General features: G+C 38.2%; 2 protein-coding genes across 4 annotated transcripts in view; both read left to right on the forward strand.

The window, feature by feature from the left end:
* The first annotated feature begins 1,848 nt into the window (after positions 1–1,848).
* The window catches only part of lsamp (limbic system associated membrane protein), a 150,029-nt gene continuing 134,075 nt past the window's right edge, over positions 1,849–17,802 (forward strand). The window contains exons 1-2 of one of the 2 annotated variants that reach the window (XM_065280240.1): positions 1,849–1,993; positions 2,618–2,838. In XM_065280240.1, coding sequence (XP_065136312.1) covers positions 2,775–2,838 — 64 coding nt within the window. In that variant the 5' untranslated portion in view covers positions 1,849–1,993; positions 2,618–2,774. Of the gene's footprint in view, positions 1,994–2,277; positions 2,418–2,617; positions 2,839–17,802 lie in introns of those variants that run through there. The other variant, XM_065280241.2, reaches the window with a different exon arrangement.
* Positions 5,721–17,802, forward strand: part of sidt2 (SID1 transmembrane family, member 2) — a 245,192-nt gene continuing 233,110 nt past the window's right edge. For both annotated transcript variants that reach the window (XM_073815497.1, XM_073815498.1), the window contains exon 1: positions 5,721–5,945. In XM_073815497.1, coding sequence (XP_073671598.1) covers positions 5,937–5,945 — 9 coding nt within the window. In that variant the 5' untranslated portion in view covers positions 5,721–5,936. The remainder of the gene's footprint in view (positions 5,946–17,802) is intronic.

The raw sequence follows: 17,802 nt of genomic DNA on the forward strand, positions 1-17,802 counted from the left end.
CCCCATCACCTCACTCTTAGCTAGTTTCATCTAGCCCAGTTAAAGAGGGTGGAGGACTCTGGGTTTGGATTAGGACAGAACCTAAATATACTTTTTCTAAATCCCTATCGATTACATTAATCAGAACGGTAACACTTTACAATAACAGTATGAATAATCATAATCAGGTACTAATACATAAATTACTAATCACTTTAATAAGAACTAATGATAAGTTAAGCCATATACTAATCAAAAACTAACCATACCTATGTCATGAGTCATATGAATTCATGCATGAATAACAGCCACCTAACTACACATTAATACATGTTTGTTGGTTAATGCATTAATTAACACTTTGCCTAAATACATTGTTATTATTGAGCCAGAAATCTTAACATATGTTACTATAGTGACAATTAAGCAATGTTACAGTAAATGGGTAAAAGATGTTACTCCTGCCTGTAGTCTCTGGTAGGCATGTGCATTTAACCTGACCCACAGAATAACACAGGTGAAGCACAGGCATGATTTTACACTCCATTGACTTGTATTAGATGTGCTGTGAGGTACGGTATTACTCTGCTGCCGGAAACGTTGTTTCTATTCTTGCAATTGGCAAATGTGGATTATCGCCACCAACTGGGCTGGAGTGTCTATTATTCAAGCTTTCAACGGAAGAATATACGGGTATGAGGCGTTTGGAAAAATAGGTCCACAAGTTTACAACGAATGTTAAAACAACTGTTGGAAAGCATCTTTTGCAGTGATTTTTGTGTGAGCATATCAGTGAACACCCCTGACCACTCGGTGAGTTTCACATCTTTGTAAACGAAAGATTAATGCTTTTTAGGAAGGATTGTTCCAGTACACCTACAGACCCATTGTGAGGGTGGGGGGTGATACCAAAGAAATCGAAAAATCTTGGGCCAGCAGCATATGTCCAAATTTCAGTCAAAACCGTTCTATTTCATCATAAACAATCTGAAAACAGGGCTTTAAGTGTAAAATACAGAACTTGTCCTTTAACATACATAAAAGAAGCCAAGCTTATATAAAAATATGTAATAAACAAATATTAAAATTGAGGCTATTAATAGAATGTGCCTTGGCACATGGGAAGTCAAAAAATTAAACAGGGTCACCCAAAGGGTGTTAACATTTTTAGGAACATACAAAAGAGGAGCAGAAGTAAAATAAGTATTATATAGTGAATATCATCATGGTGCATTTTTTGTATACACAATACAAACATGCTTAAAAAGATGTAAATGAGCCCTATGACAAATCTACACTTTATGTGCCACAAAACATATTAATAACTAGTACAAATTTAAAATTATATGTAAAATCTATGATTATTTTTTACAGGTTATTATATGTGCAGTGCAGAGAAAACATAAGACACATGTAATATAAACATTGAACTTGATTAAATTGGTAATGGATTTTCTAAACGTATTAAAGGATTAGTCCATTTTCTAAAAAAAAAAATATACAGATAATTTACTCACCAATTGTCTTTCTTTGTTCAGTCGAGAAGAAATTATGTTTTTTTGAGGAAAACATTCCAGGATTTAATGGACTTTAATGGACCACAACACGTACAGTTTTAATGCAGTTTAAAATTGCAGTTTCAACGGAGTTTCAAAGGACTCTTAACGATCCCAAACGAGAAATAAGGGTCTTATCTAGCGAAACGATTGTCATTTTTGACAAGAAATATAAAAAATATGCACTTTTCAACCACAACTTCTCGTCTATCTCCGGTCCTGTGATGTGCAAGCGCGACCTCATACAATACGTCATCACGTCAAGAGGTCATGGATGATGTAGGTGAACAACTCCCCCCAGTGTTTACAAGTGTGGAGAAAGAGGACAGTTCCGACGTTGTTGTATGAGGAATGATAAAAAAATGAACCTTTCTTACGTGAGGTCGGGTGAGGTTGCAGTTGAAACTGTTACGTTTTTGGGTCCATTAAAGTCCTGGAATGTTTTGGATGACATTGTGGTGAGTAAAATATCTTGATTTTCTTTTTTTAAGTAAATTTACTAATCCTTTTAATTAATTAATCAAGTTTATCTGTTTTGTAATCACGCACTTCTAAGCGATCCCAAAACGTTAATTTTACCAGAAAGTATTGGTTTATAATCTTCTTTCTCATTTAAAAACTTTTACGTTCTCTGACGTTTCCATGGTGACTCGTGAAATCTGTGATCCATTGACAATGCCTTTATGTTGTTACCGTGAACGCGCGTTTATTATGGGTTACTTTCAGGGGGTTTATAACTACCTCTTAAACTGTGTTTTGGAACCGACATACGGGTTTCCAGTTAGATCTTTTGTGCATGCGTCATCTGCAGATTTTTGCTCGCTTCGATTTTTACGAGCATTTTGTGGAATGACTTGAACAAGCTAAACTGTATTGCATACAGTAGGTGGTCATATTTGTATTGGGATTTGACACAGTGAAACGGCTGATACTTTATGAAAAATACTTTTTATTAGATACAAAAACACTTTCTCTGAACTGCTCTTGTATTTTAAAACAAGAAAAACAGAGCACAGGGAGGGAGGGATGATGTAGTTACGTGTTTCTCATGGCTAATGAGTTTGATTTGCTCTCTTCGTTAGATGGCAGCACAGCATCAGAGCGCGTGAGTTTTAGCTGCAGCATCCGCATCCGTACACGAGCTGAGCTCTGCTGTCATCACGAACCGAACCGAGCCGAGCAGAATCAGGATACAGCGAGACGACAGGAAGGGCTGTATTCATACAAACCACCGCCAGAATGAGCAGCTTGTGGATACACACGATCTTCCTGCCGGGATTCTTTATGCTCTTCGTGTTTGAAGGTAAGAGATTAACATCACAGTCGTGGCGCGCGTGTCTCTTCATGTTTTAAATGATTCGCGTTCGTATGTTCGGCTTCGGTTCTAATGGAGGCTTCATCTCGTATGTCAGTGTCATTATTAATTTGATGGTTGCACGACAGATGATTATTGATTATTTATTTTCACTCTGTTAGTTGAAATGATCATGGTCGTCTTTCTCCTCTTTTATTTGTCTTCGCTTCTTTCTGTTGCTCTGGCTGCTGCTCTGGAGGTTTTACTGATTCTTCTCTGAATCCAGATTTATTCTGAATGTTTTATTCAGGTTTATTTATTCATAGACAGAATGTGCGGCGATGATATGCAGTGAGATGGTGTGCTTTATAAACTCATATGGTGTGGACCAACACTCGCATGTTTTTAAATAACCCTTGTGTCCTTGTAGGACCTTCTGAATATTGTTTTTTTATCGTTGAGATGAAGATGATGCTTGTAGAACTGAAAGACTGAGCTCGTGTCTCTTTTTTTCTGATAATGTCTCATAATTCAAACAAACTGTTTTGTATGCTGCTGCTTGATGTTTATGTGTAAAGGTGCCTGAGCAGAAAGTTGTTTTTAAGTCTAATGTTATTGATGAGGCAGCTTATATCCATTAGTGATATTGATTGGCTTTCAGAATAACGAGGGCACTCATTAGGATGCACAGTAACTCTGCTGCCGACCCACACACAACCAATTATCTTAAAAAGGTGGCTTATTACATTTAAGTACAATCTAGTTGGATGGTATTGTGGTTTTATGCATTGAACATCAAGATGAAACACTCGTGTGGACATGGCTGGATAAGAATAATACGTGAAAGCATTTTCATTTATAAGGTACTGTACTGATGCATTGACTCTCTTTGCCTGTGCCGGACGTAGCCAACAGCTCTCTCTTCTCTGTTAGTTCAGGTTTATAAGTCAGTCACTCGTTGTCATGCAAACCCAGATGTTTTACAGTCCATCTAACAGAAGAGGTTGTGTTCACGCCACAGAGCTCTTGAAAAGATTTAACAGACACTAGGAGGTATAACATATCAATCTTTTCTGTTTCAAGTGATGTGTAGCAGCCCGCTGAAGTTTAATTGATCTCACTAATAGCATGACATCATGTTCATTCAGTAAGTGAATGGATTGGTCAGGACGTGCACATTCAGCACATTCAGGAAAGAGTTCGCTCAGCTGATGATGAAGAGGTTTGAATCAATGACTATATTCTCTGAGCTTTATCGGAGTTTAAACCTGTGTAAGAGAGAGATTTTCATGAATACAGTGTTTAAATAGTTTCATGTGTGGATTGATTTAGAATTGTTCTTACATCAGATTATGGTCCAATGTGCCGGTAAAGATTATTGTCTAAAGTCTTGGACTATTTACTTTGTAGATGCTTTTAAAAAGTGACAGGTGTAGTCCTAAAAAGTTAAACAGTGGAAAGTTTAGGTTTAAAGATATACGGTTAAAGATGGCAAACAGAAGAGGTGTGTTTTTTTCTTTTAAAGTGTTCCGTAGTAACAGTTGTTCAGGTAGAGGCTGAAAGCAGTTAGATAAAGAATGGTTAAAGTCCCCCTAACCTAGGAAATGCACTATTAAATGTGTTTCTAGCAGAAAATGAGTAACAAGTGTGTGTGCAGAAACATCCTGTAATAATACAAATCCATTTATTCTTCTTTGTGTAATCGCCTTTAAACCACAACAGTCACACAAAACAGGCTGTTGGGGATCCCCTTGATTACGCCACAACCATGACCGCTCACAGACTCCGCTTTATGAGCGCGTAGTTCAATCTTCTGTCAGAGACACATGTGTAAGCGATCTAACCCCTACTTTACATACGGGGAGGGGAACAGAAGCTTTCTTTATATTTAAAGAGGAACACACAAAAACAGCAAATTTTTCATTGCAGCCAAAATCGAAATCGTGACACCCTTAATAATAATATATTAATTTCATTATATAGCAGTATATATACTTTTATTCTCTATACGTTTCTCCTCATCTTTCCTCTTTTCTTAACCTGGGCACTTTGTTGGCTCTTATTCTTATGTGTAGTTTGTGAGTTGCATTACATCTACCGCTTTGCCTCCCTATGTGGTGTCTCCATTAGAAGCTGTGACTTGTTGATGTGAAGCCCACCACAGCTCTTCTCTGAGCTGATATCCACCTGGAAGTAACAAATCTTCTTTGGACAAACACTACAAAGTCCCGACCAGATTAACTGATCGCATGGTGACAATGATATGGTTGACGCAAGGTTCAGTTGAGGATTTAAAATCCAATCGTGCATTCCGTTATCCTCGACATCACGGAGCGCGTGGCTCATGGCTGTGTAGTAACGGGTGACGCGATCCACACCACAGAGTGCAACTTCCGCTCCCGAGCACTTTAGAAAGTAAGAAATGCCTTGACTCATTTTAACACGCGTTGTTAGATGCGATATGTGAACGAACCCTTAAACATTTAAATTAAAAATCAAACGAATATGAAACAAAGTGAATAAAAATCTTTTTGCGGGCCAGATTATGTTATATTGTTGAAAGGTGCCACGGGCCGCAGAGAGGGGGAGGGCGGGTCGCAAATGGCCTGTGGGCCGGGAGTTTGAGACCACTGATCTAGATTATCTGTTATGTATAAAATCAATCTTAATCCTAGCATTTACGCTGTAATGTTTGTGTGGGATTTTTGAATGTACAGTGACGAACTCTATCAGATTTAAATCGGCTGTCGTGCGGCACACACATAGGCGCGTTGGAAGAGAGATTTTCATTATAAAACAGATTCTTAAAGGCGCTCTAAGCGAATAATGTGCGACGTCACTTCCTGTTGATGTTTGAACTGTTTTCAAACAGACAGAGCGTAGCTAACTCCTCCCCCTCCCCCTCCCTTCCGTGCTTTCATGAACGCGCCCAACCCCCACCCCCAAATCCTTCTTGTCGTTTATTGGCTGGAATACTTTGTTTTGTTTTGTGCTGGCTAGGTTTGGCCATTTGTTGATATTGCCGTTTGTGAAGCCTGGGCTGTCTACAGAGATCGCGTTTTTTTACAGTTTGATCAGCGGACAGGCAGCAAGCAGATAGTGAGGAGATGTTTCCGGTATGTAACAAAAAATGCTTTATGGTCTAAAACGCTTCAATTCGCTTAGAGCACCTTTAAACAAGATTTAAAGCCCATTGTGTTTTTTACCTAACTTTAGAAGAGAAAAATACGGAATTAAATCGGCTTTTCTTACACACAGTAAGAAAACGTGTTTGAAGTCCCTGTCAAACAGCTTTTCATACAGTGTTTTAAGGCATGAGATGGTTCTGTTTTGGAAACAACACAATAAAATGTAGAGTTCATAAATGCAGAGTAATGTCAACATGTCAAGGCAAATCATCGACTGGCCGATTGAGGCTGGCTCCAAAAGGGAGTCAATTCCCACTTCACCATGTTAAAAATGCCCAACTTTACAGTAGAAAATTATCAGGGCTGTGACGGTGGCAGTTTTTACCACTGCGGTGGTAATGCACAAATTCACTGCGGTGGTGCAGTGGTTATAGATTGTGTGTGTGTGTGTGGGGGGGGGGCATGCGCATATGCGCACGTGCACATTGATGCATATAGGTCTTATAAATAATGCATACATATATTTTGAAATATAAAAATGTAAACGAGGATCAGATATGCAGTTCTTAACAAACGTGCGTGTTTATAGGCGCCAAATTCTTTCTCCGCCGGTGTGTGCTCGTCACAGCGTCAAGCAATGCTTCGGTTACTTAGCAACGAAAGACGCTCTGAAGCGCCCACGCGCTGTGAAGAGGAGGGAAGCGGCACGGTCAGGTGAAGAAACTATGCAGATGTGCTTGACAATTTCGGTGGCTGCTCGAACCTTTTTGGGTTTATAATGTTTCCAGTCGCGCTGAAATGCGTTCTGATGGTGTACTGGTAGCGGAGATTGATACTTTTTCGTGACCAAGAGAGATCAGATGTTTTTCAATCTGAAGGCTGCAGCCTTCGGAGGTCGCGGCTGTATATGTCATCAAGCCTGGTTTATTATTTTCAGACATTTGCAAGTTATAAGCATATTACAACAATGTATGATTAACAAAGAATAATAGTCAACTTATAATTGTTAATGTTAGAAGTCTTGATGACGTATGCAGCTTGCAAATTCGACCTCCGGAGGCTACACTCTTCGGATTGGGAAACGGCCAAATCTTTCCTCATTGTTCCACCCCCAAGCCAGCGGGTCATCACTGATATCAGTTGCCTTCCCCTGCAAATTAGCGCATTAACTCCACGTCTGCTGGCTGTTTGCGTTAACACAAACCTGAAGACATCTCACTGGGCGAGATTGTACTTTATATTTTTCATAATTTGTGAGGTGCACACCACCGCGTGGCCCACTTCCTGACCGCTGGTCGCACTCCACCACCGCGGTGGTGTGGTGGTAATTACAACCGTCACAGCCCTAAAAATAATATGTTAACAGCCTGGTACAAAAAGTGTTTTTGGTCTATATAGCTAATTTTGTCCTTCATGACAACTGTGAGGGAGGTTAATTTTTTTGTAACTCATCCGTTTAAATTATATTAAGCCTGAAACTTCTGCATAATTTAAGGGCGTGACCACTTGAGTGACGGGTGAACAGCCACTGTTGTCACTACTGTCGAGCTAGGCAGGGGTGGTGGTTTCAGCTTCACCCACGTCCTGCCTCTTAACCCATTTTCGGTTATCCGCGAGTGATGCGCGGTGACGCACGGCCAAGATGGCGACGGCAGGCAACGCCTACTTTAAGCTTCAAAAACGATCTTCACAAACCAATGGGGGACGTCACGGACACTACGTCCATATTTTTACAGTTTGTGGTACTGATGCTGATAAATAGAAATGTTTAGTAAAATGAATAATATTACAAACTAGCATAAACCGTTTGTAAGTTAATGTTTATAATATTTGATTATGGTTTTGTCCATCTCTGCAAAGAAGAATGTTTTTAATGAAAAAGAAACAATGGGTTTTGGGCAGTATGTAGGAAAGCGTGCACATGGTAAAGAGCTTGATGCATCGCCATGACAACCAAAACAGCCCTGGCCACCCCCTGGCTCTGCCCCTGATCCAAAACACTCTTTGTTTAATATCTTAACCAGTTAACCAGTAAACCATGCTTTTGAAAACCGACCCAAAAGTCATACCCAAACTGAAATTAAGTACAGTTCATGAAGCCTTTGAACTAAAAGCATAAGTTTGGTTTAATTTGAAAGCAGACACTTGGAAGATTATTGTAAAGACTTTGCAGTATAGGGTGGTCAATAAATCGCATGGAATTCTCATGTGTGTCTCATCAGTAAAGCCGGTTTTGTGATGAGTAGTAAATCGCCATAACCTGCTTTCAAATTAAGCGTCATTTACTACACAGAGCCAGATTTCACAGAGAAGCTCGGCAAAATCACATACAATATCGTATGCGATTTGTCCATGATTATGATCGTGATTTTGCCGAGCTTCTCTGTGAAATACGGCTCTGTGTAGTAAATGACGCTCCATCTGAAAGCAGGTGATGACAATTTACTACTTATCACACAATCGACTTTACTGGTGAGATATGCATAAGAAATGAAAGGCGATTTATCTCTAGGGGTGGGACGATTACCGGTCCACGATTAGCCACTATAAAATGTCCTGGCGGTTAGTTTTATCATTTAACATTTTATTATCATTACAACCATTATAATCTTTGTTTAATTACCGTGATTTAGTAAACTCGCGGTAAATCCTGTCCATCCAGAATCAGTTTGACGTGCACATGCAACATAGTTTTTTGCACAAGAAGGCATTTAAGGGATTCATTCACGGTTAACTTATTAGACAGATTTTTTTTACCACAGAAATAATTTCAGAGACATGAATATTAAATGGTGATTTTCAAAAATAAACTTGTTCAAATGTTTTCAGTGTTATCAGTTCTTTTTGAACATTTCCATCTCATTTTAACAAAATTATGATAATATGGATAACCGTGATAACTTTGGTCACTATAATCATGATATGAAATATTCATACTTTGCATGCAAATCTGTTTACTAAAAGGACAGAGGGATGTTTTATGAAGTCCTTTCATGACGCCCAGGCATGAGATTTTCCACAATGACTGCTTCTAGGAGTCATAGTTAATTTTACAGTTATGGACTCCGATTTTCATTTTCATAACTTGTGACACAAATCAAGACATTACTGTAACTATTGGATTTTCTAAATAAAATAAAGGTCAAATACAAACGCTGAAGCCTTAAACCTTTCTAATGATGTATTGTTTGTTGTGTAAAGTATAATCTTTTACATTAAATAAGTTAACAACAACGATCAGCTTATGTTCACGAGGTTGCCCACGATCTTTAATCTGTAACAGTAACGTTTTTTTTATGACGAAGCTCACAGATCAGTAATTTGTAAAAACAATAACCCAATATTCCAATAAAATTATAGTTTTTCATTTCAATTTCATTGTGACTTCTACAGAACAGGTATTAAAGAACAGTCTAGTACACTACGTGAGCTCTCAGAACAGAAGGTAGTGCACTTTACAAACAGCTGTAGCGCACTGGTTGTGAAACATGAAGACCTTACGCAGACAATGCAATTCCTGACCTTCACATACAGTAGTTGTTATAGTGGACAACACAGAAGGACATTTGGATCTAATAATAAATAATAATGTTGCAATGTCAAGCCGTACTAATCTAACCGCTATAACGCTTGATTGTTTTGTGAACTCTTATGAGAAAATCAGATATGATAATAGGGTGTGTAAAGTCACACATTCATTTGCGTGCTGTTTAAAGCTGCAGTGATTATTCATTCCAGTCAGGCACTGTTTGCTTTTGATGGGTGCAGAGGAGAGCAGGGCAGGAAATGAATTCTACTCTGGGAGCAACTGATTCCACTTACCTCTCCGTTTATTGACTTTCTGTGGGGGGAGTCCCAGTGGTTAGAAATCTCACGTAAACTCATTGGCCCTCATTTATCATTCTTGCGTAGAAACGGGCGTATATGTTGGCGTAAGATTATGCTTACACTCCTCTCACCGCCTGATTTATGAACTGTGCGTACCGATGATATTCAGGTGTACGCAATATCTGCCCTTCATAAATGCCGCGGCTGAAAACGATCGTCATAAGAATAACACGCCCATATAAATTCAAGTCTCCACCTCCCCCACGCCCTCATTTTACGACATTGACACATGGAAAGAAACAAAATTGTTTTATTTGGGAGTTTAAAGAGCGGGATTAAAGACACATTAATAATTGCATGACGTTTTGTAATATTTGTATTATTATTTTTATTATTAATGACGCTTAATTGATATTTAGAATAATAATTATTTATTATTATTATTATTATTATTATTATTATTTACTGTTGCCTACATCTAAATTATATGTCTGCTTAATGGTTCGGTTAAGTTTTTTTAAATAATATTTTAAAATGATGTAGTAACTTTTGTAGTGTGTTTTTCTGTATTTACATACAGTTGTTTGTTAGCTAAGATCCAGTTTGATACGGAGCTCCGGATATAATTCAAATTAACAATTTGTTGCCACGACATCCACATGTTTTACTAGGCTAATTCATAATTTGAAGTAATAATACTTGTAATAGTAAATACAAAATATTATAATAATTAATTCCAAGGAACAAACTGTTGAATATTGGGAACGAATTTTTTATTTATGGCCATACTTTAGACTAAATAAGAAAAGGAAGTGTCCATAATGTAGCATAAAAGATAATTCGTGGCCATGATTTTGTCCGCATGTTATCATATGATCGGATTTATGGCTCCATTCAACACAAGCATTTTACCTTTCCTATTAATGTGTAGCTATTTATTTATCATCGAATGGTATGTAACTAGCTTACCTTTTGATGCATTATTACCATGTTTTCGTAGCAGATCCTTGTGCTTTCTTGTAATGTGCCGCTTCAGATTCCAGGATTGCTAAACTTTTACAGTCTCTCCGCAGTCCCTTTCAATGTTTTCTTCCTGTCCAATCTTAACTTTGAATTTTACTTTACATTTATGTATAAGGCTTGAATTCCATAACTTATTACTAGACGTTTCTACAGATTCTCGAACAAATTATCAAAGGGCGTTCTGGATTAAACGAGTGGTCCTGAGCTTACGGAATTTTCGGAAAAAGGCGCTCTGATGGTATTACCGCACCGCTCAACGCTCCGATCCGCTCACGTGCTCTGCCCTGAAACGGCTCGCAACTTAAGGAATACATACACTCTAAAAAAACAAACGGTGCTATATAGCACCAAAACAATTGCTTTGGATCGTAACGATAGAAGAACCATTTTAGTGCCATATAGCACCGGTGAAGAACCAGTGAAGCACCAGTGAAGCACCAGTGAAGCACCTGTGTAGAACCATATAGGGGCCATATAGCACCACATATGGTTCTACATAGCACTATATGGTTCTACACTGGTGCTTCACTGGTGCTTCACTGGTGCTTCACCGGTGCTATATGGCACTAAAAATGGTTCTTCTATCGTTACGATCCAAAGCAACTGTTTTGGTGCTATATAGCACCGTTTGTTTTTTAGAGTGTATGCATACAAATCAAATGCTTTGGTAAAGTCACACAACATTGAAGTTCATGTTGCATAAAAATAAACACTGAAGTTTATAATTACTATGTTTTAGTTTTTTTACAGTGGGTCATAATATATCATATATTTTAGTTTGTCAGTGCGTTTTGTGGTGTTAGGAAGTGTTTGCGCATTTCTGCACTAACTCAAAATGTGCGTACACCACCTCCTGAGCAGGCGTAGGATTTGAGCGTGCCGTACGCCAACGTCCATATTGATAAATCTCAAAGTCACCGTGGTTTTGGGTGTACGCCAGGTGTACGCTGGAAATTTGGTGTACGCACTTTTGATAAATGAGGGCCATTGTGTGTCTATGCACGTGATCTGGATTTTTACTTGTTGTAAATTGTTCATCACATCATGTGTTATCTTACCAGAGCAGAATTCTGGTACGCGCTGATGTTAATTCAGTAAATTTGTTGCTTGGGTAGTTGACACACGTGACATTTTTTTCTAAATTTTTGCACCATATGACACATTTATGGTTTATGTGTCAGCTATCAACTTACAAATTAATTTATTAATATTCTGCTGATCATTTTGTTGCTTTTTTGCTGAATTGTGTAATGTAGTTATGAAAGTGTGATAAATACACAGTCGTGATAGCTTATACTAGGTACAATGGGTCCTTTACGATCAATTCTCAAATATTTAAACTGGTTGCTTATTTTATGTTGAACTATTATAATACTTAAATACCAACAGTAGTCTTGAGTACCTAAAACATCTGCTAATATTTAAAGCGTTGATGAAAATGTTTAGATTGCATTATATGCAAAATGTGTGATTAATTCTTTTTTAGGTCATTGCAGAATAGAGTTCAGAAGAGATTTTAAATGGTTTTCTGTCTGTACTTCAATTTTACTGAAACTAAAGCATGATTTAGTTCCACGAAGGACCCTAACACCGTAGCTACACCGTAGGCTATGCATAGGCTGTGGGTAGCGTGACGCGCTCCTCTACAAAAATTTTACAATGTGTCCATTCTACTCAGAGTGCAAGCACTGTGATTGGTCTGCTAGAATCACTCCCAAACCGAATGTTTGCAGAAAATAGCACATAACTTATTTTCGGGGTTCGGCCGAACAAGTGAAACACCTAATAAAGTTTAGCAAACAATTTCTTTGACGCGATCAAATAACAAGCACAGAGTGAAAGGCGCACACGCTTCATAAATAAAGCAAACATACAGCACTTTCATTTATCATTTCAAATCAAGATATTCTGAACAACATGCAGCATATGAGAAAGACACAGTGGCGATTATGATCCTGCGAACGCATCAGCACAGAGAATGAGAGACACTGTAGCGCTTTATCTCATGTCATAGACGAGAAAAGGAATGATGAAGAGCGTCAGTAGTACTGTATGTATGTAATAAAAACTTCCTACAGTGACAAACACACTGATAGAAATAAAACGTTTAGTAACCAAAGCTTTTTTGTTTGACAGAAGCGCTTTGCTGAGAACTTTTTCCTCTGTCATGCTCTTGTCCATTTTTGGCCCATTTCACACTCCTCCCTCTGCTCTTACTTGACCTAGCAAGTAGACGTGTGTCCGCTGCTCAACAGAAGTTGTGTTTTTGCTTTTTGTTGCATAACCGTCGTTGCAATTTTCTTAAAGGGCTCACAATATCAGAATTCACTTTTTATAAATTGTTAGGGTGGTTTCACATATGTACCGTTTAGGTCGGCCCAAATGACATGTTGTTCGAGTACGGTTTGTTTGGGTTGTTGATGTGAACACGACAGCCGCACTCTGGTGTGCACTAAACGACCCCCCCCCCGAGACTTAAACAGGTGGCCTCGGAGCATCTGTCGCTGAACTCTGGTGAGACCCATCTGTGGTGAGAACACTGTTTGACCTCGGGCCGAACCAAATACAGGAAGTTCTCTACATGTTTGAGCCACTGGGCTTTCGTCATGGCGTGAGCCGGGTGTTATATTTTGGTTTAACGACAAACAAGGCAATCTTGGTCTGTTGCAGAGATTCGCTCTCTCCTGGCGGTGTGAACTGATAATTTTATAAATGCATAGCTGTCCTCCACACACACAAATAGTGAAGGCTCCGTGAGAAGGGCTTTTAATAGAACAGTTGCGCAATTTCGCGTAAAGCAAAGAAACTTTGTAAAGACGTGCATCGTTTATCTCCATATCTTGCTAGATTCGCTCTTCCTGTCAGGCTGGTTGTCATGGAAACGTGGGGGGTGGTCATGGGGGTAAGAGCTGTCAGAGACCAACGACAGCACTAACCGTTGTCGCGTGGTGTACAGTGCGGCGTTTCACATATGAACACGAACCGCACTGACTGAAAAAGGATACAATGTAATTTGGTGCACACCGAGGCCGCACCAACATGTGTGAAAAAACCCTTAGAGCACCAATATGTGTCCACGGTATGTGTTTTAAAATAAAATAAATAATACGCTCTGGTGCATAAACACCACCCTGAGTGAGCAGCACAGACTCCATCATTACTGTATCTTCGCTCTAGCAGCTGGAGTTTTACAATGGTCTCTGCCAAAGTAGCACTATTTTATAATATCTAAACACGCCTGAGCTGGAGAGCGTTTGCAGCACATGGCCATTGTGCTTGTACACAAGACTTTGATATGTTTAATTTGCGCTGCTTTCGTGCTCTTTCTGGTCTGTGTAGTGCAGATAGATAGAAGCCCATTGAGCGTTATGAGATAAAAGATGAGGCTTTACTCAGTGATTAACAGCTCAACGCAACTTTATTCCCTTACATGCCATACATTATAAGCAATCAAGAGTAATGAATAGGGTATTTGCTTTTTGTGCATGAATAGAAGATCGGATTAATATCAGTTTAGCCAAGAAGACTCATTTGTGTTTGTTTAACACATAAGATACCTTTCTAAATAGTGGAATGTTAAAAATTGTTCATTGTTAAATAATGTGAAATAAATATAGTTCGTTCTGAAAATGTAACTTGTAATGTTGAGAAAATTGGCAAAATAATTAGGAAAATGAATAAACATGTTTGGTTGTTGTTCGGTATTCGGCCGTTGGCTGAGTGTTTCATTTTATTCTGCTTCGGCCGAGAATTTTCCTTTCAGTGCACCCTTAATAAAAGTACAAGCGGTGAAGTTACACACACACGGCTGCTGTCAGAAACACACTCCCATGCTGACTGTTGTTGTGTGGTAGGCTGTTAGATTTATCATCACTGTCGATTCAATTTGATTTTGTTGTATCTCCTAGCCCTGATGTGATAACTTTAACCCTAACTAACTGTCATGGCAAGAACTTCAGATCGCATTTGTGTTGTAATACGTGGTCGTTGATTTTAGTGAGAGAAAATCAATTTGCTCTTTTCTCTCTCTCTCAATGCTTTCTGTACCAGCCCTATTCCTCTTTATTCACCTTTTTGCATCTCAGCGGGGTTTGTGAACCAATTGAAATTTAATTTGCGGTGAGCATCAGTGAATAATTGATGCGCTGTTGAGCTTTTGTACATGACTGTTGGAGCGCTTCAACGACCAAAAACACTTGTGTGGTCGCAGATGTGGATGTGATTTCATTTGGACCCTCAGTGTTGTGTTGGAGACACTCATTGAGTTTTAAATCAAGCTGAATTGGATGAAACGTCGGGTTCATTAATGGCATCTATCTCTGTTTAGTGACCTTAGAAACTTAAATACATGCAGATAAAGACAGAGCACACACACACAAACACACACACACACACCAGTGATCTATGTATATGTCACAATAGTGAAGCCACCGCGCCACCATATTGGTGCCACCCAAACATTCAATTAAATAGGATGTTATCAGATTTTAATGATAAAACACTACTTAACCAGCCTGCATTTTATATTTGAAGTATATCATACATTTAAATATTTAAAATATTTATATCATAAATATCATATTTATACCTGTATCATTACAACAAAATGCAGCAGACACACTCAAAATGTTTTCTATAAATCCCTTTTCCTGCCCGATTAAAACATAAACATTGCAAATAACATCAGAAGTAGCAATTAATGTATGTACACACATTACACATATTAAAAATTAATCTTGTTGATTGATACGCTGTAGACCGGGTGAATTAAGATCATGATTTTAAAAGTAAGTCAGTAATGCTTCTGCCGGTGTCATGAGCAATTCGGTCCCCCCTGGCAATTCGGTCTCTCCTAGGACCCAGATTGGTACCTAGCACTAATGCCTGTTCAAAAATTTGTCATTGCGATATATCGTCTGCGTTAGCAGACTAGCAAGCTAATTATGTTGTACAAAATAGAAGCATACAATTTTTTTAATAAAAGTTAACAAAAAAATAATATAATAAACTAATATTCATGTTGCAGACACGTCAGTACTTTTGTGTCATCATCTGCTTTGCAAAAACAATACTTTTTTTGTAAATTATTAACACACCTTACAAAAGGCATTTTTTTAATAGTAAAACATGGATTAAAGTTCTCCGTCGTAGCGACGGATTTCCGTCGATTGCAGCTAGTCTACGACGGATTTCCGTCTGTTGCAAAATTATTAAATTAACTTTTCATAAAGACGCAGTGTATTCACCTTGTTAAGTGGAATGTGATCAAAGCCTGGAGTGGAGCTAAATCACGTTCCTCTCTCCACTGTAAGCGTTCTGTAATCATACGCACCAGATCCACTCCGGGTTTTCTGGCTGTATCTCACGTTAAGCTGAGGTAAAACTTTATTTCTGCTAGCATGGACATACTTGTAATGCAGGAAGGATCCGATGTTTTGGACATCGATAAAGGTGTATAAGACCAATGGAGATTAACTTGACTTAGCGAAATGAGGAAGATTGGCAAGCCTTTCAGTTCGTGGGCTAAGAAAATCAAACAGCCAGGTAATTTACGTGTCTTTGCACAGTAAGCCTAGGGTCCTGTATTTTGGGGGTAATTGATTTGTCTCGTACATGATCGTTTTTGAATGCTACGCTGATCTAACCAGTGGCTGATACAACGAGTTTGTTAATATCATGGGTAAACTTCACTTGGCGCCACAAGAATCAAGAGGCAGTCAGATGACATCAAAATCCCGTGAGAGCGAACCGAGAACTCATTAGACGAGACTGCTTCCAAAATGCTCTCACACAGTACTTTGATGTCATCCACCTGTCAGTTCTTGCAGTTGCATGTGCGCATGGTCAAGAAATGTTGACGTTTGTACATGTATCCGCAATTAAAAACAAGTGATTTTAAATTGAAACAATAACAACAGTGTTAAATGCGCTGTTTCTGTATGAGGGGAATAAGCAAGTCGCGCATTCGCTTCTCTTTGAGCTTGTGAGTATTTTTGGCGCTTTGTTGTCCTTAAATACACATAAGGTTATGCGTCAAAAATCCCGTCTTTGCAAGTATCCTCAAACACGACCATTTAGGGCTTACGAGAAAGTAAACAGCAGAAAAAAGTGACCTTTTTTGCTTATCTGTCACTAATGTTAATCAAACAATTAATCTCTCACTGCTCTTGACTAAATCAATTTATACCTTTACTAAGATATATACATTATTGTTTATTATCCTTATTTCATCACTGACTGTTTATCCGTGAGCTTGAATTTTGTTCTTGTGTAATATACGCACTTTGCGCACAATGCGTTGTTTTAAGTGCATAACATTGCGCATAAAATAGCACCTCAGCTCTGCCTCTATTGTAAAATAATAATTTGTTTATAAAGGGTACAGTCATTCAATGTACAACTGTCACTATGATTACAGGCATCCTGTGCGAATTGTACACAAGTTTTATTTGAGTTGCTCGTTCAGGGTTTATATTCATACATAACGTTACTGTATTAGAGCTGTGACTGTAAGCTGTTGTGTGAACAGAACAGACCCTGGATTATTCGTTTATGTGTACTGAATAATATGATATGAAAAAGTTGTATTTGTTCACATTTTTAAATGCATTATATTTTCCATAGTTTGTTCATGTTATATAGAGTATACAAGCATTTATTAATTCATGTTTATGTCATTAAAGTAATGGATGTTAGTTAGATGATTAAAGTAATGCAGTATGGTGCATTAACTAATGTTAACAGTTTCAACCTTGATTTAAAAAAATGTATAAGTAAATGCCAAAATTAATAAGATTTACAATTAATAAATAATTAAGATTCATTAAAGGTGGTGATATTCATATTTCTTTTTATATAGGGAGTTATTTAGCTGTTTCACCTTAATCTGAAATGCCCTGCAAACTAAATCTTACAGAATACTTTTTTTAGTTTGTCACAACAAGTAGATTAACATGACGGGATAACGTTTTTAACCCTTAATGCAGGAGTCACA

Source organism: Paramisgurnus dabryanus, chromosome 8, assembly GCF_030506205.2.
Source record: "Paramisgurnus dabryanus chromosome 8, PD_genome_1.1, whole genome shotgun sequence".
Lineage (NCBI taxonomy): Eukaryota > Metazoa > Chordata > Actinopteri > Cypriniformes > Cobitidae > Paramisgurnus > Paramisgurnus dabryanus.